The 22,845-nt window shown below is 40.3% G+C and overlaps 1 protein-coding gene across 4 annotated transcripts in view; it reads left to right on the forward strand.

Annotated features, from left to right (window-relative positions):
* The window catches only part of LOC309621939 (contactin-associated protein-like 3), a 91,740-nt gene that overhangs the window by 34,560 nt on the left and 34,335 nt on the right, over positions 1-22,845 (forward strand). For all 4 annotated transcript variants that reach the window (XM_082409210.1, XM_082409211.1, XM_082409209.1 and 1 more), the window contains exons 2-3: positions 2,154-2,264; positions 15,173-15,366. In XM_082409210.1, the coding sequence (XP_082265336.1) occupies positions 2,154-2,264; positions 15,173-15,366 (305 nt within the window). The remainder of the gene's footprint in view (positions 1-2,153; positions 2,265-15,172; positions 15,367-22,845) is intronic.

The following is a 22,845-nucleotide window of genomic DNA, read 5'->3' on the forward strand; positions in this document are numbered from 1 at the left end:
AGTGACTTCCCAAGAGTAGGCAGCTTGGTAAATGTCATGCCCACACCCTGTCTGGCTCCAGAATCTACACTTGGTCCTCACTGTTTCCAACCCAGAAAGGAGAGACCCCAATACGGTGAGATGAGAAAGATGTGAGCAGAGGGGACTGAGTGGGGAGCGTCTGGGGAGACTCAGAAAGGAAGGCGTGCTGGGGGTGGTGGGGGAGGCTGGGAAAGGAGCAGGCTTCCCAAGCTAAACAGTTGATGGAGATAATCTTCACTTACCCTCCACCAGCTCTGTGACTTTGAGCAGGTTACTTAGATCCCTGGGACCCCTTTACCTAAAGGGGGAATGATGCAGGCCTGGTCTGCTCAACAGGCAGAGAAATTGTCCCCTGAGAAATTGTCACGTTAACATTCGAGTTAGCACAGCTGACTGTGGATTGTGGATAATCCCAATCTTCTGGAATTTTCTGAATGGCTAATAATGCCCCAGTAATGTCTCAACAGCTTTGTACTTGCAGTGCACACACTCACAACGGGTGTTTCTTTGCTCTTCCTTGTGCCAAGGACCCTTCGGGCACTTTGCTGAAGCCTGACCCCTTCTCACAGCAATGCTTGTAAATGCATAAAATGTATACATAGGGTTACAAAGTAAATAGTTATATTGAAATGCTGATATCAATGTACTAGAAATTGTAACATAGTGGTTTCTTAGTTATTAGCGCATTAAAAAACAAGATCTAGTGGTGACTTTAATAAATACTGTTATTTTGAAGTAAAGGGGACCATAAACAATATTTCTAGATGTCTTGGACAACGATTGCTATTAAAATATCTGTAACTTATGTTGGTAACATATGCACGGGCACTGGTGAATATAGTCTGGTTTGTCTACATTTGTGACTGAAGAATATGCTAAATTTTAGCTAGAGGTTAGTGAAAATAAAGATGTAATTTTTTTCTATTCATCTCAACAGACCCCCTATATCATATTTGTACCACACGTTAAGAACCCCTGAGCTGTGTGGTTCACTGCTTCAAGTTCTGTGAAAAACCCTCCTGAGCTTTGATTGAACTTCTAATGAATCTTTAGATCAAGCTAGGGAAAACCAGTACCTTAAAAGTAGTCTTCCTATTTGCAATCATTGTAGTCTGAATTTATGTAGTTTTTCTTTAATGTCTTTCAATACAATTTTTATAATAATCTCCATAAATGTCCTGCAAATTCTGTAAGATTCATTCTTAGATACTTTATATGTTTTGTTAGTATTTGCTATCCTATTTAATTTAATTTCTAACTATGGATAAGTTTAGAAATACTATCAGCTTTTGTATAATGAATTGTTAAGCTAGCCAATGACTTTCAGAATTTCTACCTCCATAATCATATCATCTGGAAACGATAACGGTTGCTCTTTTTTATCCAATTTTGTGCTTTTAATTTTTAAATTTTCTCTTACGTACTGATAGGACTTTCACTGCAATGTTCAATAGAAACAGTGGTGTCTGTGAAAGTGTTCTTTCTGATTTTCAAGGAAATACTTTTAATATTTTCCCATTTAGGAGTGACGTGCTGGAACCAATTTTTAGCAGCTAGCAAGAGCCAATCATTAACTTTTCATGAATTTTGCATGAAAATACAATCATTATTAAAAATTAAATTATATAAACATAATTAATTAAATCATATTAAAACAAAAGTAATACATTCTGAAAACTCACCACTTCCTACTTTATTTTATGTCATCTTGCTGTTATCAGTGCTCTTGAGGTTATTTACATACCTTGTGTCTGCGTGGTGAAAATACTATATAATGATTCTTTTTCCAACTTCCTGGTCAGTGACATCACGCTGCTAGCTTTGAATTGGCCATGGTACGAGTATTTACACCATGGAAAGTGGCAAATGCTACCAATCAGGGTTTTTAATTTTCCTTAAGAGCCTGTTGTTCAACGTTTACTAACACACCTCTGATCAAGACTGATGTTTGCCACAGGCTCTAGCATTTTCCTAGCCTGTTAACTAAAAAGAAAGGAAATTAAGGAAGAAGAAAAGGGAGGGTGGCAGGGAAATAGGAAGGAAAGGAAAGTAAAAGGGAAGGAAGAAGAGAGGAAGAGAGGACAGGAAAGCTTTAAGCAGTGTATTAACCCGCACGTGGTGTTTCCCCCCAGATAGCTGTGACGCTCCTCTGGCGTCTGCCCTGGCCCGGGCTTCCTTCAGCAGCTCCTCAGAGCGGTCCAGCAGCCACGGCCCTGGCTTCGCAAGCCTTAATCGCAGAGACGGTGAGTCTGCAGCTGTCTTCTTGTCAATCCACCCTGATTCTTTCCCAGAGAGAATTATTTTCATTTTTAGTTCATATTCCTTCTTATAGGTCAAAACTTAATGATATTGAGTTTAATGAAACTGAAGAAAGCAGCAGGTTCATCATATCTGCTAGTATTCCTCTGCTAGCTTTCTTCTTGCTTATGATCCATTTTTTGGTTTGTTTTGATATCTTCCTTCCGTATTGATTGCCAGCAAATGATCATCAGTAAGATTTATGAGAAGGGAATTATTGGAGTCTAGATTTTTTCCAGGGTTATCATCCCTTTTTAGTTTTAGGACCGGCGACAGAAGGGTGACTAGTCAAGTGCGCTGGTCATGAATAAGTACAACAACACAAGAAGGAGCCAGTGCTGCAGCCACTGGGGAAGCCTGATGTTTGCAAGATGTGAAGCTGCCAAAGGATGTCATGGGAAAATGACTCCATTCCCAGGACTTGGCCTGGGAGGAGACCAGGTGAAGGCTGCTACTGAAAATAAAGATTCCCTTCCTATTAGTGGGAAGGGAGTTAATGACTTACTTTTTGGAAAGATCCGTTTTTGCTACTTGAATGTTGTCGAGTGAATTACCTCTTCTATTGCACAAATACTAATTCAGTGGATTAAATAAGTGAATACATACACTTCAAATTCAAATGCTTTGCTACTTTTTTTGATTAACTTTTATTGGAGTATGGTTGCTTGACAATGTTGTGTTAGCCTCCACTGCACAACAAAATGAATCAGCCGTACCCATACAGATATCCCCTCCCTTTTGGACTTCCCTCCCATTTAGGTCACCACAGTGCATTAGGTAGAGCTCCCTGTGCTATACAGTATGTTCCCATCAGTTGTCTATTTTATACATAGTATCAATAATGTATATATGTCAATCCCAGTCTCCTAATTCCTCCCACCCCACCCCTTTCCCCCTTGGTATCCATACACTTGTTCTCTACGTCTGTGTCTCTATTTCTGCTTTTGTTTTGCTACTGTTTTAAGGGATAGATTTTTTAAATGAAAGATGAATTCAGAAAGTAAAAGTTAAAATTAACTGTGTCCCATGTAAACGCACTGCTGTAAATTCTGGAGATACTACTAAGGAATTGAGTGTTTTCCTCCCTTTCTTTGACATTTCTAAGATCAGAGTTAAAGTCTAGCTTGAACTTTACTGTGTCCTTAAGGATCAAATTTGGGAACCTAGTAAGGGATCAAATAGATTGGCAGGGAAGGGTAAGAACACAGGTGAAGAAATTCAATGAGCTCAGGATGGGAAGGCATGTCCATTAATTGTCCACCTTCATGGTCTTTTCCCAGGAAAAAGCATTTTGTGGCCAGATATTTACTCCTCAAAGCATCATTCATAATCATTTTTAGCACCCCAGTAAAAATATATTCTCATTGAAACCAGATTTCAATGAGATCAGTTATCAAATTACCCATTTTCGGTCTGGTGGTTATTCTAATATCAGCTTAACATCTAAACTTTCCAGTGGTTTCCCTAAAATTGTAAAAACTAAATAAGCCATATTTAATTAGTTTAAAGTGGCCCGAGGGGCTTGTGTGTTGTGTTTCTAATTTGCATGTGTAGAGTATCTTTATGATTCAGGCCTCCAGTGCTATGAATGTGGTGGCACTGGGAAGTTTATAAACATTAGAAGGGAAAATCCTGAAGCTTAAGATGAACTTATTTCCATTATATTTAATTAAAAAACTAATAACTCAGAATATTATAAGCCATCATTATAAAATGGTAAGTACAAAGCTTATCTTTTATATTTAAACTACTCTCTTTGCAAATTTAAATTAATTATTTTAAGAGTGGCAATCAACTGATGAGGGTTTTTTTTTCATGGTTGTTGCTACTCTGATTGCATATAGTGTACATTTCACTAAATATCCCTAGATATTACCACCTGATTTCAGACCCATTTCTAAAGCATGCTTTAGACAGCACAATTTATCAATATTCCTTCTGAAGGATTATCTATATGTGTTTTCTGTTAAAAGCCAGCATCCCAGAGTCTTTATTGACATTTCCTTTGCCTTGGTAAATGCTGGAGAACATATTAGTTCACTTTAGTTTAGATGATTATGATGTAAAATGTGGATAGTATGAAATGTGGATGAATATAATGAGGGCGATGATTCTTCATATATAGTAGTTTTAGCTTTTTGGAATATTTTGTGTATGATCTAGTGAGGAAAATCATGTTCGACTCCCTGATTGTATGGTTAAAATTTCCTTGGTCTGTGTTGTGGTATTTGGAAGTTTTAAAGAAGGTGGTCTGTCTTACACCCCTAGTTTCTTATTTTGCCCATAAGGCATTGCGCTTCTAGAATGTTCATTAAGAATTAGAAATGTCTCAAATATCACAGCTTCCACCAAGAACTTTATACATAGCAGCTGATCAATTCATCTACCTGATACATAAAGGTAGTAAGAGAATAGTCTATACATAATTTTTGATTGTATGTGTGTGCATATATATAAATTTGACCCACTGTATATAACCCCCCAAAGCCAAATAATTCAAACTTTAAGACATTTTATGATTTTAAAGTACTTCATTGATTCAACACATAACAAATGTTAATTAATTGACTAGAACTTATTGCACATTTCATGTTTTCTCTTTTACATATTTTTTACTTATGCAGTTTATGTATTTATTTTGTTTTCTATTAATTTATGAAAAGTAGTAAAATATTTCTTAGGAAAGACTTTGCAATAAATAGAAGAAAGAAGTCTATGAAGGATATTAAGAGGAATGAGCAGAGAAGTTAGGAGGGATCCAGGCGTTTCTAGGGACAGGTGGGCCAAAGCAGAGAGATGCAGACCTTGCATCTTTGAAAACCATGATTCCTGAGCATGTTACCACCTGTTTGCCAGTGTTTTCTGTGAGCTCCCTAATGGAAGTGTTGGTTATTGTAGAGATAGTAATGGGCTAGTATCATCACTCAACATTGGACTAAGTGCTCCTGGAGTTTACTTTTGAAATTTCTAGTCTGGTTCCTCTAGCATTCCCATTTTGAAGTCTGGGATTGGGTTCCAGATAATACATTTAACAAAGTATCCCCTCTGAGGTCATACACCTTACCTTTTTATACAGAGAAACACAAATTACTGGAAATGCCTGAATGTATAATTTTTCTGAACTGATGGATTTTTTTTAAGGGGTAAAACACAGACACGTACATGTATTCATATACCTATTCAAGAAAATTGATGCCATTAGATAAAAATGTAAAGTTCTTGAAGCTTTACATCTTTACAGTCAAATTGGGTTTGACTATTCATATTAGCTGAATTTGTTTCCATCAATATTAAATTGATATTTCCTAGAATTACAAGTGACCTAATATTTCTCATGTAAAATCAAGATTGCTGAAATCTGTGTATTCTAAATAAGAACATGCTATAATATTGACTTCATTTTTTTCTTCTCAAAAATCTCCTAAAGGAACTTTATGCAGTTTATTCAAGTTTATTCAAAACAAAAGTTAAAAAACCAAAACCAAAAGTAAAAAAACTACCTTAGAGTAAATCATGCTGGACTTTCATTCTAGATCTTGCATGTGAGAATAAACTTTTGTTTTTACAATTATTGTTACTGGAGGTGACCCTTCATGAAACTGGCTTTAGCATTTCAGATGCTGCTTTCCAACTCCGGATAACATGTTCTTTTTAGCCATGTGACGTGTTCTCTTTAGTCACCGCAGGCATGGTGGTGAGATGAGTGGTCTGGCCAGAGCTGATTGAGATTGATTAGGAGGAAGTGTACACACATTTTGTTCTCCTTTTTTGTTCCCCCAAAGTGCTTGCATAAACAGTCATCCCCAGAAAGAGGGACAACTCCGTTCATGGCCCAGATGCTGAAAATCACGCCCTCTAATGCGGCAAGCCACTCATCACTGACAGTGCAAATGAGACTGCTTTAAATTTAACTTGATCAAAAATGGCATATCAGATTACTATATTGTGTATTGCAAACAGAAAGTAGATGGAGACAAGCTGAACTGACTGGATGTTTTCTTTTCTCTTTGTAATTCTTCACCTTTCCTGTACCGAGACATTGATCATATTTCCTCACAACAGACTTATGTGTTGGTGGAGCCAGGAAAGACGTTGTCTAATGCTCCCAATACAATTGATGGCTGAGCATATTAGCAACAATTCTCAGCGTTAAGATATTTATTTCTCACTTTAGGAAGTACATTTACTAGTACAAGTTAATACTCCAGGTTTTAGCAGGAAATAAATACACATGATTCGATTAGGAGACAATGCTTAGGCCTGGGCATCAGACACTAAATATTTTCTTATAACCTGGAACGTCTGATTATTTGGACTCTGCAATATCCCAAATAAGCCGTGATGTAAAATTCACTGTTTTTTACAAAGAAATGTTAGAAAATGGAAAGAGTGAATAATAATTTAAAATATCTAGACGTATATCAACTCCTGATATAAATCAGAATATTACTGAATACATCAAAAATGTTTGATGCAAATCTTATAATAATAAAATTGTCCCTCATATTTTTTCATAAAATCGTAGTTCTCCAGTATTTCTATCTTTTATTCACAGGCTACGTGCCTGGTAGAACTGGTCAGTATTCCCAAATACTAGTCTGAGCAATTCAGATGGCAATAAAAGGGCTTGCAAACCAGATTTTTATAAAGGCATATGAATGTACTGGGGAATTTTTGCCTCTGGATGTCAGATTTTTCATTCTGTTTATCTGTGCTTCCTAAAAGTTTTTAGACCTATTAGGGCCAAGACACATTCTTTATCCGAATTTTCTTAACAAATGATCCTGCAGATGCAACTGTGGGTATTGAGTGCAGTGGACAGGCCAAATGTAATAGCATCCATGTAAAATACACCCATGTACTAAAGCACAGAGCACTGTCTTGGTGACCAGGCAACTTTATTAAATCACGGCATGATGGTAGCATGTGAGAGGAGAAGCCCCCAAATCCCAGGGTTCGTGCAGACCCTGCCGTACACTTGTCACACAGAACTCATCTGCTCAGATTTTCCCATGGTCCTTTTCAAGGTCTGGAGTCTCCAGGTTACCTCCATAGAACCTAAGATGCTAGATGAGACAAACCAGAACAAACCAAACGTGTTTTTCAGCGTTGTCAACAACCTTCAGGGAGGCAATGTTGTCATTTCTCTCTACCAAGTAGCCCAAATTATAGCACTACCCCCAGAATAAGGCAATCCTCAGTCTCTTTTGGATTCAGTGGACTCTTTTGAATGGGTGAGCATCTTCCAGGGATGCTCAGATTTCTTTGTTCCTGCTTCTTTCCAAGACAGTGTTTGGGTTTACAGAAGGGCTGGTGCCCTCATGGAGCTGGATGGTGGGGCTTCTCACGTTGGGGCTCAGCTCCTTGCTATCTGCTGAAGGGAGTTTGTCTGCTTTTAACGCTGAGGGTTACTTGGCACCTGCTCCTGAAGCCTGTGTTGGATTTACCTCTTGGTAAGACCGTGTTCCCAGGGAACAGGTCATTGTCCCCTCCGGGATCTTTGCGATGTCACTTCTTGCCTCCCTGAAGGCTGACCATGAGTCTCATTTGGTTTCCAGCCTGAGCAGCCTTGGTTACAGGTTTAATTTGCCTTTGCCAAGTTGACCTTCTGTTCAGATCCAGTCAGACTCTCATCTCACTTCTGTGCCCCCTTTTGATGGCCTGTGGGCAGTCTGGTTCACCATACCAAGGGGAAAAAGATCGTCAAATGGTTTTGTCCTGGCAGTTTAGTCCAGAAGTAACGTATCACTTCCACTCAGAGCTTGTTGGCCAGAGCTGGTCACATAGCCCCACCCAACCACCAGGGGGCGTGGAAATCGCAATCCTCCAAGTGCCTGGAAGGTAGAAGAAGGGAAATAGTTGGCAACCATTAGTAATGACTACACAGCCCCCTACAAGGTGATCTCCCAAAATTCCAAATGGAAGCCAAGACAAAGCCTTTCCACAGCTTGCTTATTCCTCTCACTTTTCTGATCCCCCTGGGACTTCGTTCCTGAGCAAGGTGTCTGAATCACCCTCCCACCACCTTTTACCCTTCCTCCATTTCCTCTCTTTCCCAAGATCGTCTGGGTTCCCATCTCTTCTTCCTGCCAAAGAGGGAGACATCACACGTCCTGTTTCCTATTTTTCTCAGTTGGTTTTTGCCCTCCCTGGCTTCTCTAGGGCTTCATGGGATAATGATCACTGGCTAACAGGATTTACCGGAGAGGAATGAAAAACACAACAGTTTATCCTTGCAAAATTATGTCTGTGTTGATTATCTGCCCAGTAAGTATCTTATGGTGGCCACAATTTTGCCATAGTATTTTTCCAAGAGTCAGTACTGCCTATGACGTACTTGGCAACTTCCCAAAAGGTATGTGGAAGCCCTTCTAAGCACTATCCAAATTCAAAAATAGTTGTCTAGCAAATTCCACTCTGTTCTTTTCCAAAGTAATCACTTTTATATCATGTATAATATACAGAAATGTTCATGAACGTTATTTATTTAACAGTATGTATCCTTGACATACACCGTGATGTCTTTGTGTACTCCACTTTTAATAAATATTATTGGCATCCCTATGGAGATATATTTTATCCCATTACGTACTGCTTTACTCATCCAATGCAATTACATTGCCTCTTGTAGGGATAGTCCCTTTTTCTTGTTTGGAGTCACTGATGAAAGACGTACCAAATGAGGTGACCTTCAATCCTGCCAAAGGGGTGAGGTTCAATTAGCAACCTTTCATGAGGCATCTGGGATCACTAATGATCAAAGCACACAGGAGTCTTGAACTTCTGGTTTAACTTGTGGCACAGAGACTGGTCCAGGAAGACCACAGCCAGTGACAAAGGCTAATGGAATATCTCAGTGGACCCTGTGGTCAGCTACTCCCACCTTTGCTCTGAACATTAATGAGGAGCTTCTGGACTAGGGGCTGACTGGAAGATGGTATTTCAGGGGTTCCCTGTTCTCTCTGTCCTGTGATCCTTGCAGTAGACTCTTCCCTTGTTGCCATGTTTCCTCCAAGGAAATCCAGCGGAGCAGGCTTTTCTCCGACACAAAATAATGCCATACTTTGCTGGGGATGAATGCCTACACCCCAGAAAAATGCACCTTTGTCAGTAGTATTTACATTTTGTGAGGCTCAGACCTCATCCTTTTTGCATTCTCATTTTACTACTCTATTTTGTATAGCAGCTCGTCTGTACATATCTCTTTTTATCCAAGGCTTCCACAGTGTGCTTACAAATTGTAATGAATTCAGCTACATAACATCACTAAAGAAAATGTAAGTTTTACCATCAATGGACTTTTTTTCCAAAGGCTTCTGGCTAACTGAGCAGTCAAGTATGGATGGATAATTTAGTACTCATGGTTTTATTTCTAAGCATGTCACCCTTGCATTTCCTGACATGATCCTACACTGAATTTAATTAAAAAGAAAAAGGAGCTCTTGCCTTAAGAAGAGTAACGGTGTGTCCCTGGGAAGTGGTGGGGGCCTTGGAGCAGAGCGCCTGGCCTCCTGCCCTTCTGGGCATCCTGGATTCCCCACTGCTCTCTACATGTCAGAGGGAGATGCAGCTATTCTGAGTGGCCTCAACAATGATCTGGAATCATATCTGTTCTGAATAACTCAGGGGGCCTCTGAAAGATGCACAATGATGCTTTTATAGAATTAGACCAGATCTCAGAGCTGCATCTCTCATAAACATGAAGATTTCACGGGAGATGCACAAATAAACTTGGTCATACATTTTATTCAGTCATGCATGAGGTATTTAGCACATGTTCGGATGGTTTATAGGCTTGCTGGGCAATTCGTATTTTATTTCTAAGGTGAGAAATGAGCAAAATCATCTTATAGTCTTGTCAATACAGAACTTCAAACACATAAGAACTGCAAAGCCTGAGATCAGTTCAGATCTGAATGCCTCGCTACTGTGTGTCTCTTTAAAACTTGGTCAGGAGTGTCTATGAGAGAAGCAAAACAAAACACACAGTAGCAATGGATTTTTGTTTATTTTATGCAGAAAGAGCTGCAGTGATGAATGTTAATTGCCAAGGGCATTGAAAGTTGTCCCTCGGGACACTGCACACAGAACTTAAGGGAGTCACGTGTGAACAGTCACACTGTACTTTTTTTCTTTAATATCACTGGCATTTAATTTGAATCACAAATTAACAAGTATACACTTATTTTTTATTTAATTTTAAATTGTCTGTTTACAAAACCATTATAGGGTATGTCTGCATTTAGTACAGGAATCTGTTTTACAATTAGGCAGCTCTGTGTGATTTTTTCATTATGGATACACTTTTTGGAAAACTACCTGTTGTCTCCTGCTCAGGCTGCTAGCAGACTGCAGGAAGCACAGCAGAAAGGGAATCAGAGGTTACCTAGACAGGTCCAGAGGGAGGATTTCTGCAATTTTTACATCCTGATAGCCAGAAATGGTATATGTAGATAGTTGGAATTGCTCCTTAAGAAATCAGAGCTGGAGCAAATGCTTAAATTTCCCTCAGCAATGTAGGCAGGGTTGTGACAAAAACACCAATATATAAATCCCAGAGATCTCTGAGTGGGATGGTCAGGGAGCATCCCCAGGGCCTGCCGCCCTATGGCCCCTTTTTCCTGGGAACATCTGTTACTCCTGCTTATCTCACCCTCTCCCCACTCACCCAGCCCCGCCTGGAATCTGGAATGAGTTTTCTGTGAATTAAGATGCATTTAAGTGAGGAAAGAAATACACAGAGCTTGATGAGCTCCCATTTGAGACAATGTAATGGAGATCTTGGAGGGAAACTTCCCTTGGTTACAATTTCAATTTAGCCATTTACTTGCTTGACATTTAGATGCCCTGGAGATAGGTTAGTCTGTTCACTTCAGATTATCCCACTTGACTTTGCTCCCTTTGGTATCTTTCTGCTCTGGACCTTGTTCCAACTTGAAGAAGGCATGAGCTATTCTCCTTTTCAACTCTGGGTAATTTCTACCTCTGGGTAATTTCCCCCTCTGCACAAAGCTGACACTCATTATGACAGTGCATGCCCCGTGGCCACCAGGGGCAGGGGTCATTTTCATCTTGATCAGTGACCAGAATAATTAAGGCCCTAGCTGAGAGTTTCCTGTTCAGCCTTTCCTCTCCCCAAAGACACAAGTCACTGCCTGTGTCTGAGCCAACGAAAGGGGGGGGGAAACAACCACACAGGGATAACTAGAGACAGAAACCTTCCAATATATCTGCCAGTATATCAATATAAAAGACAGTCTGGTATTGATAAGCAAACAATACTGAATAACTGACAAATCGCAGGGATATGTTCTTAGAAGGGGTAGAGAATGAAAAGGGAGCTGAGCTTTAATAAAATACCCTCACCCGAACCTAAAATGATTGTTTTTTGCTTGTCTGCAAAGCAGAGACTGTAACACCCGTCCCACTTGCCGGGTGCATGGAGGAGTTGTGAGGTAGCACTTAGAGCATCAGGGAGGGTCCTGAACACATCACATGCTTGTGACAAGTTTTGGCTTTCCTCATTTTCTCTCCTTTATCTAGTATAAAGTGGCAGGTAACGGGCCATTCAGTAATGAAAAGACTGCAATGCCCCACACTCTGGATGTCACCCCTCTTTCACCATGACTGTCTCCCGTCTTGCGATCGTGTATGGGAGAGAAAGTATTGTGCTAGATGCTCTAACACAGCTTCTTGTTGAATTCTCATTGCAGCCCTAAAGCATACCTATCACACTTTGCTGGGAGGGATGTTTTGTGTTCAGTGTCCTAAGCTGTGGAACCTTGTTCTGTGCAAGTCAGACCCTCTGGACATGTTTTCCTTTGTATGAATTGTGACACTTTATTCAACTAAGGGGCTGAGGCAGGAGACAGGACGGTGACAATGGAAAAAGACAGTCTGTGGTGTGGTCAGGGGAAGAGCTGGGTGGGAGGGCAAGTGCCTTTCTTGTGGGTTCAGCGCTGGTGACTCCAAAACAGTAATTGCAAATCCCTGGGCTCTGTTTCAGGGGGTGTTGGTTCCCAGGGGGAATTTACTGAAGATTTGCAACATTGAATAATGCAGGCTGATCAGTTTCAGAACCACTGCTCTGCAGCTAAGAGCTGGTGGGGCGGCTGTGCTCAAGCGTACCCACTTTAATGTTGTTTCAGTGTATTTTGTTTTGTTTTCCATTACAGAACAGTGATCTCCCTTACCCGTCAGTAAAACTGTTCGGGGCTCCCTAACAGTCCTCAGGTTACATTTGTGCATTTCCCACTTTTTCCAGTCATTAGAAAAAAGGGCATCTACCCCGGTGGACTGCGTGCATGGGCGAATGCACAGTAATTCAGCATCATCACCCTACAGGGGTCTGGGGATTACGCCGTGGCTGTGTTACCCAGCTGAAATGAATTGCTTTGCAGCACAGGGAATTCTGCAGTTTCATTACTTTATCAGAGTACCTACTTAATCACATAGCTTAATTTGCATACCAGTAGCACCTTCTCACCACAGGTAAGGAATATGAAATGTTCAAGGTTGATTACCAGCAGATGGTGAAGAGTGGTTGACAGAGACGTGGCTGCATCATCTGTGGGAGAGGCTGGTCCCAGGGCAGATGCTGGAAGCATGCTGACGCTTTTTACTCTGTTGCATTTCTGTCCATGTGGTACCCGTGTTGATGATACTTCCCGCTTCAAGAGAGATTAAAGATGACAGAGAAAGATTGTGAAATGCAAAAAGAAGAAGTTATCTTCAGTACATTCTTTACAACCTTGATACTAAGAATACAGGACATTTAGCAGTTTCACAGAGATTGAAACTGATTCATATAAAACTTCAAATGTAGAACCTTTAAGTTAAAATGATCAGCTAAATGCCAACACCTAATTTCTGACTTCTTTTGGCAATTATTATAAAATTACAGGCAGTTGCAGAATAATGTTACTTGGGACTGTTAGTTAACCCTCAGCTAGAACCCAGAAGGACTTATCATTCATCAAACATTAGATGGGACCTTTGCACAAATCAGTAGAAGTAGCAGGGAGGTGTTGGGTGGTGATCAATCTTGTTATTAAAGACAAAGAAAGACTGAAAACTATCACAGGTTGGAAGACACTAAGGAGACAAGGTGACTAAATGCAATGTGGGGTTCTGGAACAGAAAAAGGGAGTTAGTTAGTGGAAAAACTGGAGACATCAAAAGAAAGTTTGTCATTTTGTTACCATTGTACCAGTGTTAATAGCTTAGTTTTGATCAAAATACCATGGTGATGTCAGATATTAACATTAGGACACACTGAGTAAAAAGTAGACAGGAACTCCCTATCCCATCTTTGCAACTCGTTTGTAAATCTGAAATTATTTCAAAATAAAAAGTTTCATAATGCATTACAGAACAGCCAGAGTTGTGGCATGTTTAAGATGTGGATCAAAGGAAAAGACATTGTGCTTGTGGTTGAGAGGAAATTTTGGAATTTTGGAATAAAGATTGCAGGAAATGAGGAAATCTTAGAAAGAATTTGAGTTTTAAAGAATTTGTAAGCTTTCAATTTTGCTAAGGGTTATACACGTAGTGCCATTAGCAGAGGACATAGTGAAGCAACAGATGTGCCCACTTGCTAGTTTCACCTCCACACCCTGATGTAAGCGCTCCACTTCCATTTTCCTTTGAGCTGTCTTGTAACCATGTCACACACCTCCTGACATGTACTTGGTCGTAACAGCTTTTGTAAACAGGACATGGATGTTAATAATAGCCCCTAATAAAAAAGATAATAAATGTTGTCTAAAGTGTCAGACCTTATTATGAGAGCCTCAAATTAGATGTCAGGACAATGGGGAAAATTGTTTTTAAAGCTAGTTTTTTTGTGTTAAGGACTGTTTACATGACACTGTGTTTTCTAGACATGGATAATTAGCAAAATATCAGTTCCAGAATGCATTTCAAACCTGTTTCCCAATTTTTATATTGCATAATAATTTAAATTCAGAAAATTTAATATGACATCTAAATCCAAATTCAAAACTCATGTTTCTGTTAAACTAGAAGAACAAAATATATCAATAATACATTCACAGGTATCCCTAATTCTTCGGTGTCTCACAGGCACTGGAGAAAACAAAGCACAGTAATTTCCACTCTGCACCTATTGTCTTGAATACCTGAGAAACTCCTCCCCATTCACTTCCTCTGGGTTCTCGCTCACCCTCCCTGCTGACTTTTTAGAACTCTCCCTCCCTGCACAGAAATCACTTTCACCTCCACCCCTCCCATATTGCATTTCAAATTGTTCTTTGAAATGTCTGCTTCTCTTATGAGTCTGTAAGCACCATGAGTGTAGGGCTATGCCATAGCCCTCTTTGTTATCCCAACATTCCACATTGTACTTCCTCATGCTGGGAATCCACAATTAAGGTTTTCTAGCTTTATTTTCCAACAAAGGAAAGTTTGTTATTTTCCAACAAAGGAAAGTTTGCCCTTTGTTTATGTCCAACAAAGGGCAAGTCATGCATTGAAGCCAGTAACGACACTAGTTCCAAGCACTGATGTAATGGCATGGTGTTTAGTTGTCCACCTATTACATTAAGCAATTTCACTTAGCGGGACACCCCAATACCAGAGAGTCAGGGGTTATGAACTAAGAAACAAAACAATTAATATAGGCTTCATCCATTTACATTTAACCTGTGTTTTTATTTTGTGTTTGTGTGTGTGTATGTGAGTGTGTTTGTATAATTCTGGGGCATTATATAACGCAGAATTTGAAACTATGATTTTCATAAATCTTATTTATGACCCCATTCTTACAGGTTAATATAGATTTCAAAGATTTCTCTGTCTTTACCGGTTTTCTTCTTTTTATTCCCACAAAAAGGAGCTGGTGGCTGGTCTCCCCTTGTGTCAAATAAATACCAGTGGCTGCAGATTGACCTTGGAGAAAGAATGGAGGTCACAGCTGTGGCCACCCAGGGAGGACACGGGAGCTCCGACTGGGTGACCAGCTACCTCCTGATGTTCAGCGATGGCGGGAGGAACTGGAAGCAATATCGACGAGAGGAAAGCATCTGGGTATGTGCTTTATTGAAAAGCAGTCTGTCGGAGTATGAATTATGCCAGTTACTGCATGTTGCTGCCCATCTGTCAGATCAAGTATAGAACCAGAGCCTCCTAAGTTACTTGAAAGTGTTTCCACTGAATGTAAGCCACATGTGACGTTCCAGAAGACACCGTCCATGGCTAATTTATGAAATAAGTAAAACAATTTTATAATGTAGCGAAATATTGAAAATGTCTTCCCATTCTTCCTTTAAATAGTGTGAAGTCTAAGGAATAAATAAGTCACATACGACTGATTTTATTTTTGTTTGATAACAAACACAATAGTTTATATTGCCTCAGCATTTTTAAATAAAGCAAATTCATTTTCTCTGTGCCCTCTGATAAACTGAAATTCCTGAAAGACCCTGAACATGTAAAAATAGATGTAATGGAGAGTCTCTCTGTGGAGGACTTGTTGAGGGATATGTTGAGTTCCTGCTCCAACAGGAACTTGGGCACCATGTGGCCCCTTGTAATTTATGGACAGTAGATCCCTAGGATTCTTTGGAATCATAACTATTTTACATCAGTGACATAGTTCCTACTTCTGATTACATATCCATGCTTCTTTTAGAAGAATTAAATTTTGTTTGCTTAACTTTTTGAATATTAAAATTTATGTAATTTATTCTTTATTTAGCATTTCATATCTTTAAATCACAGTCTGCTGTGAATGAGAAGCTCTAAAAGTAGAGTGTTGTAAAGGTCTGCAGCAGGTTTGCAATTGGCTGATGGGGTGTGGCCTGAAGAAGATTCATCAGGTGGAGAAGAAATTACTTTTTTCTTCTTCTTAAAAATATAATTTAGATGGTTGCCAAGAGCCAGGGGAAGGGAGTAATGGACTGTAAGTGTTTTAATGGAGACAAAGTTTCAGTTTGAGAAGATGAAAAAGTTCTTGAGATGGAAGGTGGTGATGTTTGCACAAGAATGTGAATGTTAATGTCCAGAACTGTACACTTAAAAGTGGCTAAAATGCTAAACTTTTTGTTATGTATATCTTACCACAATAAAAAATACACAGTGTATCTTCCATTTAATTTAGGCTAAGAATGTTGTATAACTTAAGAAATTTTTTTTCTTAATTGTCAGAGTAAGAAGAAAATTGTCAGCTAAAAAGCCGTTATGTCTTAGCACATAGCTTATCTATAAAAGTAACAGGCAACAAAATGATAATATTCGTTGTGTAACAAACGGCCCTCATTTGAATTTCCTTAGAACTCTGTAACTTATTATAACTTAATAGATTGAGGTCTACTTAATTTCTTATCCCTGGAGCTTTTATTAGTTAGTCAATAAATGTTGATGCAAATTGAATCAAGAAAAACTAGTTAGTTGTCTAATACTAGATAAAAGAACAAAGTGGGAAGGGCTATGTGAGTGTTTTTAGGGCTGGCTGACCTAAGGTTTCCAAACAAGTAATTGCCATGTGTATGATCCGAAGCAGATATTAATGTTGTGCTTATTCTAAGAACACCAAGTCCAAAGCAGGGTTAAGGTCAATATTGCTTAAGTGAGTTAAAGCTTAATGAAACATCTACTTACATAGAGAACTTTTGTTCAAAATTAAATATTATTTTTCAAAATTAGTTAACTAATAGTTAATGCCTACTTATTCTTCATTGTATTAATTAAGGTTCATATTTTCGCCCCGCTCCAATCCCATTTGATTGAGCAACTCTAACAATTCTTGTTTTTAGTTAAGCAGGTTGGAGAGGAATCATATGTAAGCATCACCCTCTGCTGATTTCTTTAAAGGTCAGGCACCCTTGGGGAAGTAGGGTCAAGAATATAGTGGCATTATTAATCCTAGATCATGCAGGTGAGGACAGAAGCGGACCCCTCAATCCTATCCATCCTATCACACAATAAACATGGGTAAAGTGGCCTGCCTTACACTCCTGCTGAGCTTGCATCCCTCCCTGTGTCCCCAGCACTTCCTGGTGCCTGGGGCCGAGCACGTTGGTAAATGTTTGCTGAATTAAAACGAATGAGTGGAAGATCCTCACATCTTCTGCGTGCACCACCGTGGGTTAAGTGAATTCATCTCCTAATCTGGGCCCGACTATACACAACTGGCATTGACAGCAGCAAATCACACTAGTGGATGATTCTGACATTATCCTCACAGTTTCTTTAAAAAGATTGGGCTGGTTTGGCTGCTTTCCAGACCTCTCACAAAATGTCAGCTGCTCTTAAAAATCAACCATACACCTTACCAGAGGTTCTACCCCTTCTTCACGTGGTTGTTTTAGATATGAATTGCTGATGTTAACTTGAGAATGAATTTAAGATTTTAAAAAATGTCCTTGAGATATTATACTCTTCATTAGTGAAAGTAATATGTTTCTTCATGGTGCCATTTACTTAATTTCCTATCACTGCTTTAACACATTTTCATGGATTTAGTGACCTAATACAAGACAGAGTTATTATGTCATAGTTCTGTAGGTCTAAAGTACAGTAGACCTGGCTGGGTTCTCTGCTTAAGGCATTTTTCCTGGAGGCTCTGGGGAAGACTTGTCCTTCAAGGTGTCTGGAGATTCCCAGAACCTTCCCCAGGTTCCATGATTTGCTGGGAGGATTCACAGGACCAGTGTGTAGTCATACAGCTATGATTTAGCAGAGTGAAAGGACACAGAGCAAAATGAGCAAAGGAAGAGGGTGCTTGGGGTGAAGCGCAGAGGAAATCAGGCCCAGGTTTCTACAGTCCTCTCCCAGGGAAGTCATACGGGACTAGCTTAATCCCCCAGCAGTGAGTTATAGAAACCCACATGGAATATTACCAACCAGCTGAGCTCATGTACTGGGGGCTGGTCATGTAGGCACCCTCTGCCTTGCATGTAACAAAATCCCAGGCTCCCAGAAGGAAGGCAGGTACTGAGTATGAACCACACTGTTGGAACAAACATTAGGCACAGTAAGCCACCTTTATCATTAGAGTCTTGGGAATGGGCCAGCCTTGCAAGCAGGCCTTTCAGAGGGCAGCAGTCAGGACTGCCCTCCTGATGCTTCTGCATACACACTCACTCACTTCCTTGTGGGTGTAGGACTGAGACACTGATCTCCTGTAGGTTGCCAGCTGGGGGCTGGTCTTTGCTCCTAGAGGTTTCCCACATCCCTTATGCTTTCTGTGTGGCCTGTTCTTGCAGCAGCGGGTCAAGTCCCTTTCGTCTTTAAATCGCTCTTTGTTCTTGTTCTCCTTCTACTGCACCTCTCTGATTTCCTCTTCTTCTAGCTGGAGAAAGTCCTCTACTTTAAGGGCTCCTGTGGTTAGACTGGATCGACTTGGGTAATCCAGGACAGTCTTCCTAACCATAATCCCATCTGCAGAGTCCCTTTTGCCATGCAAAGTAACATATTCACAGTTCCTTTCTTTAGGGCCTGGACATCTTTGAGGCCTTTCTGCCCACCCCACTGTATTTACACATCTCTGTTTTTTTTTTCTTTCTGCATTTGGTATCCTTTCCTAGCAAACACATTTCTCATTGGATCTGAAGATGTTTTCCAGAGTCATATGAAGTCATGTTGCAGGGGTATCTGAGCACCTGCTCGCAGTTGGTGTGTCACAGGTGTCCCCCCTGAGAGGCTGCTGCCCCGCCATCACTAGTGTAGCTCTCACCCACAGCAGCGTCCCCAGCTTGTGGCCTCCCTGATGTAACCTTGACCCCCAGCAGCAAGAAAGACTGTGTATTGGCTTTCTTCTCAGGAAGCCTCCTTCTACTTTTATAAGAAAGTCCAAATCAAGCACTCCTTCTCTGGCCTTAAAAGTTTTGTGGATGTTCTCCCTGTCATAATTATTTTAAGTGACTTTTCTTGTTCTTCTGGGTCTATCTGCTGTCTGTGCTAACTCTGTCCGCTAATACATGTTAACTCTTTCCAAATTCCGAAAACTCTCAGAAAAAGGTCAATCCTAACTCCTTACTGAAAATGGACATGAGATGATAATAAGACAGAAGATCTTTACTTATGTTACTTTGGGCAAGTTGTCCATATGCTTTGCCACATGTCTGCCATGGAATATTAATTAATATGTGACATGCAATGTACACCTCTCTAAATTCTCAAAATTATGAAATTGAGACATGGCTGGCCACCAAGTCTTTGACTAAGGGATTTGAGGACTGCAGGTCCAGTTACTGAAGGTTAGTTATCCAAATTGACTTTCTTAAAAAAAGAAATTATGTTCTTCACTGGTGATATGTTCCACTTTAATATTTTTTCTTAATGAGTGACTGCTTCCATGGCTGAACTGGATTTCTATGTGAAAATAACCAAAAAAATTAAACAAATACTCAGATCTGTGAAATACATTCCAAAAGGGTTTTATTTAAATGGAAATAAAGGCATGTGTCTTACATGACAGAAAAGGCATCACCATCTCTCACCAAGGGATGCACTACATCTCAGGACATACAAACTCTTTTGATGTGCAGAGTAAATGTCCTCACTTGAAATGTAGTGGAAGAAGTATCACTGTTTGAACAAGTTTAGAAGGGGTGCATTTCCTATACGATGTGAACAATCATGGTTTATATCGGTCATTTAGTAAACCAGGTGGCTTGACCAAGCTTGGTGCTAAACGTCCATAGGACTTAGAAGATGAGTTTGCAGCTTCAGCCCAACTAAATCAGGAAGTGGCCAGAGTCTTAGGACGCTGAGGATCATAGACCAGCAGTGCAGTGAGCAGTGCAGCAGATCGGTGGTCACTGACAGAGCTCACTAATGTTGAGTTTCTACTGTTTCCCTGAGAATATGTCAGCCAACACTTACATCAATCTACTGTGACTCTGAGATTCATTACAAGAATTTTGTGGGGCAGCCCTTGCGAACCAGGATTCTTACCTGCAAGCTAATGTGAGCTCTGAGCTCCCTGGGGGCCTCTGGACCAGGCTGGGGAGAGGTGTGGGCGCCAACCACTGTCCTGCTCTGAGTCTGGGTCTGTGAGCATCCCTGGTGGGCAGGAGAGGTCTGTGAGTGGGCAGCCTAGAGCGCTGGCAGTATTCTAGAGGGGTGTTGGGGCAGCTCCATCACCACCCTCCTGGGCACCTATTTGGTCTTCTTGGGACCCTCTAGCAAGCCTTGTCCTTCCCAGACCACCTGCCTGCCCTGACTCTGTCTCTTCTCCCTCCCCGTTCCAGTTGTTTGGGAACAATGGGCTGACTCAATGAGAGCCAGGCCAATACCCACCTCTCCTCTCGGGAGACCGTGCCTAATGGTGTCCACTGCAATGGTGTCCTCTGTTGAGGCTTATCTGGCCCAGGGACCACTGGGTCCCTATTGGCCATGGGGACCTTTCCTCCTGCAATTCCTGGGTGTTTTTTCTTCTATTTTATCAATACTTTGTCTTCATTCTCATCTCCTTACTATTTCTCCCTCTTCTCCTCTATCCTTCTAGTCTTTCCTTATGTATTTTTTTCACCTATCATTAAATACTTTTCTCCTTATTTCTCTCTTCTCTCTCCATTTTCCCCTATATCCCTCTTCTATCTGTATTGTTACAAATTCTAGAAAATCAACTTGAATCAGTCTAGGTAATTTGGGAATCCGACCACACGGAGAAGGGGAGGATTTAGCTGGGTCTCTGGAATGGCTGTAACTAAGAGGCAGCCCTGCCCTGTGCCTTCTGTGGATTAGCTTCTGGCATTCATTTTCCTATATTGGTTCAAAAATCTGAGGAAATGCTCGGACTTACTTGGCTCTGGCTGAGGGGAGTCTCAGATCTCACCACCTGTGAAGAGCTGATCTGATCAGGGTGGCTCCCAGGCCACCCTACACTTAGCACCGAAGCCCCTGGATTGGGGGGTGGGGCCATGTAAAGACTTGATGTCCACCCTAATGGGGGCACTTAGAAGGGAGGGATGCTGGGAGGGCCATATTATCAAATTTCCTGTTCTTTGTCTCTCTCTCTCTCTCTTTCACTCTCTCTCCATGACCTTTTGCTTTCTTTTCTATATCTCTGCTTTCCTCTTCTTATACATCTTATCTTTCTACTCCTCGCCTTCCTTTTTTCTCTATGAATTAAAGGACCTAGATTGCTATGAGTCCTGCTACTCAACATGTAACCTACAGACCAGCAGCATCACCTGGGATCTTGATACAAATATGGAATCTCAGCCCCCACCCCAACCTATTGAATAGAATCTGCATTTTAACAAGATGAGCAGGGGATTCCAGTACAAGCTAGATAGTGAGAAGCACTGACTGGGATGAACCAAGTCCCATCTGTGGGGGAAATTGTTTTGCCCCTTAACTATCCTCCAGCTGCCTGGATCAGAGGAGACTGTGCCGCCTGCTCTAGGATGCAGCTTATCCCACGCACGTGTTAGCCTGAACAGGTGATGCTCTCTGTAACAGGGCCTCAGGAACCTTGCTCCAGTGCCCTCTGACTGCAAGACACCCTCTTTCTCCCTGATAGTCACCAACCTAGGGGGGGTGGAGCCCAGGTATTTTCTCATTGTTATCAGTGAATAACAATCAAGTGGTTAAAGTTAGTCCTATCTTTGAGAACTATAGTATTTCCTGAATCGCTATACTCTGCATTCATTAGGAGTTTATTCTTCATATTAAAAACTCATCAGAACTCTAATTCAGAAGTTGTATCCTTTATGAATTTAAGATGGAAATTGTTATTCAAAATGCATTGAATTAAACTTAGAATTTAAGTGCATTTTTCTTCCTATGCAGGCCCTTTGTGTGAAAAAGGCATTCTTCTAGGAAAGGACTGGCAAAATATATTTGAGAAAAATAAGAAAAGAAATTACTTGAAATAAACATAAGTTCTAGTATAAATAATTCTATTTAATAGATTTCTTTCGCCTTGAAAAAATAGGTAGCAGTAGGTCCTTAAATGAATATAAAATAGACATAGCAAATCGTTTGAACCTTTGTTCTTCTCTAGATCATTTCCAACCTAGAACACCAAGTAGACTAATTAATAAGGCTAATTAATATTGTATTGAAAGATTCACAACAATCTCACAGTGCTCTAAGAGAGCAACAAAGGTGACCCCAAACTTGCAGGGCAGAAAAAAGACAGGGAAATACTGGAAGCATGGGGGTTGGGAAGGGGACTGTTTGTTATACCTGTACCACTTCATTTATTTAAGAGAAAGAGCTGATGCACATATGGCAAAATATTTACCTTGTTAAAATAAATCTAGATTATCAGTACATGCATATCTGTTTTGGGGGGATGTTTGAAATATTGCATAGTCAAATTACTAAAGAATATTGGATTCAGGTTTAAAAGAATTACGTTTACTTGGTATAAATAGAAAGATCATATGACTGTGTAGTTTCAGAATAAAGAGGGATAAGAACAGTGTCAAATCATAATAAGAAAAACTGGACTCAGAGATAAGGAGGGTTTGTATGTAAGGAAGCAGACACTCTGCTAAGTGTGAAGCTCTATTGGTAGAAGGAGCAGAAATTCTCTTGACAGAGATTCCT

Source organism: Balaenoptera borealis (genome assembly GCF_965194805.1).
Source record: "Balaenoptera borealis genome assembly, contig: HAP1_SCAFFOLD_1242, whole genome shotgun sequence".
Lineage (NCBI taxonomy): Eukaryota > Metazoa > Chordata > Mammalia > Artiodactyla > Balaenopteridae > Balaenoptera > Balaenoptera borealis.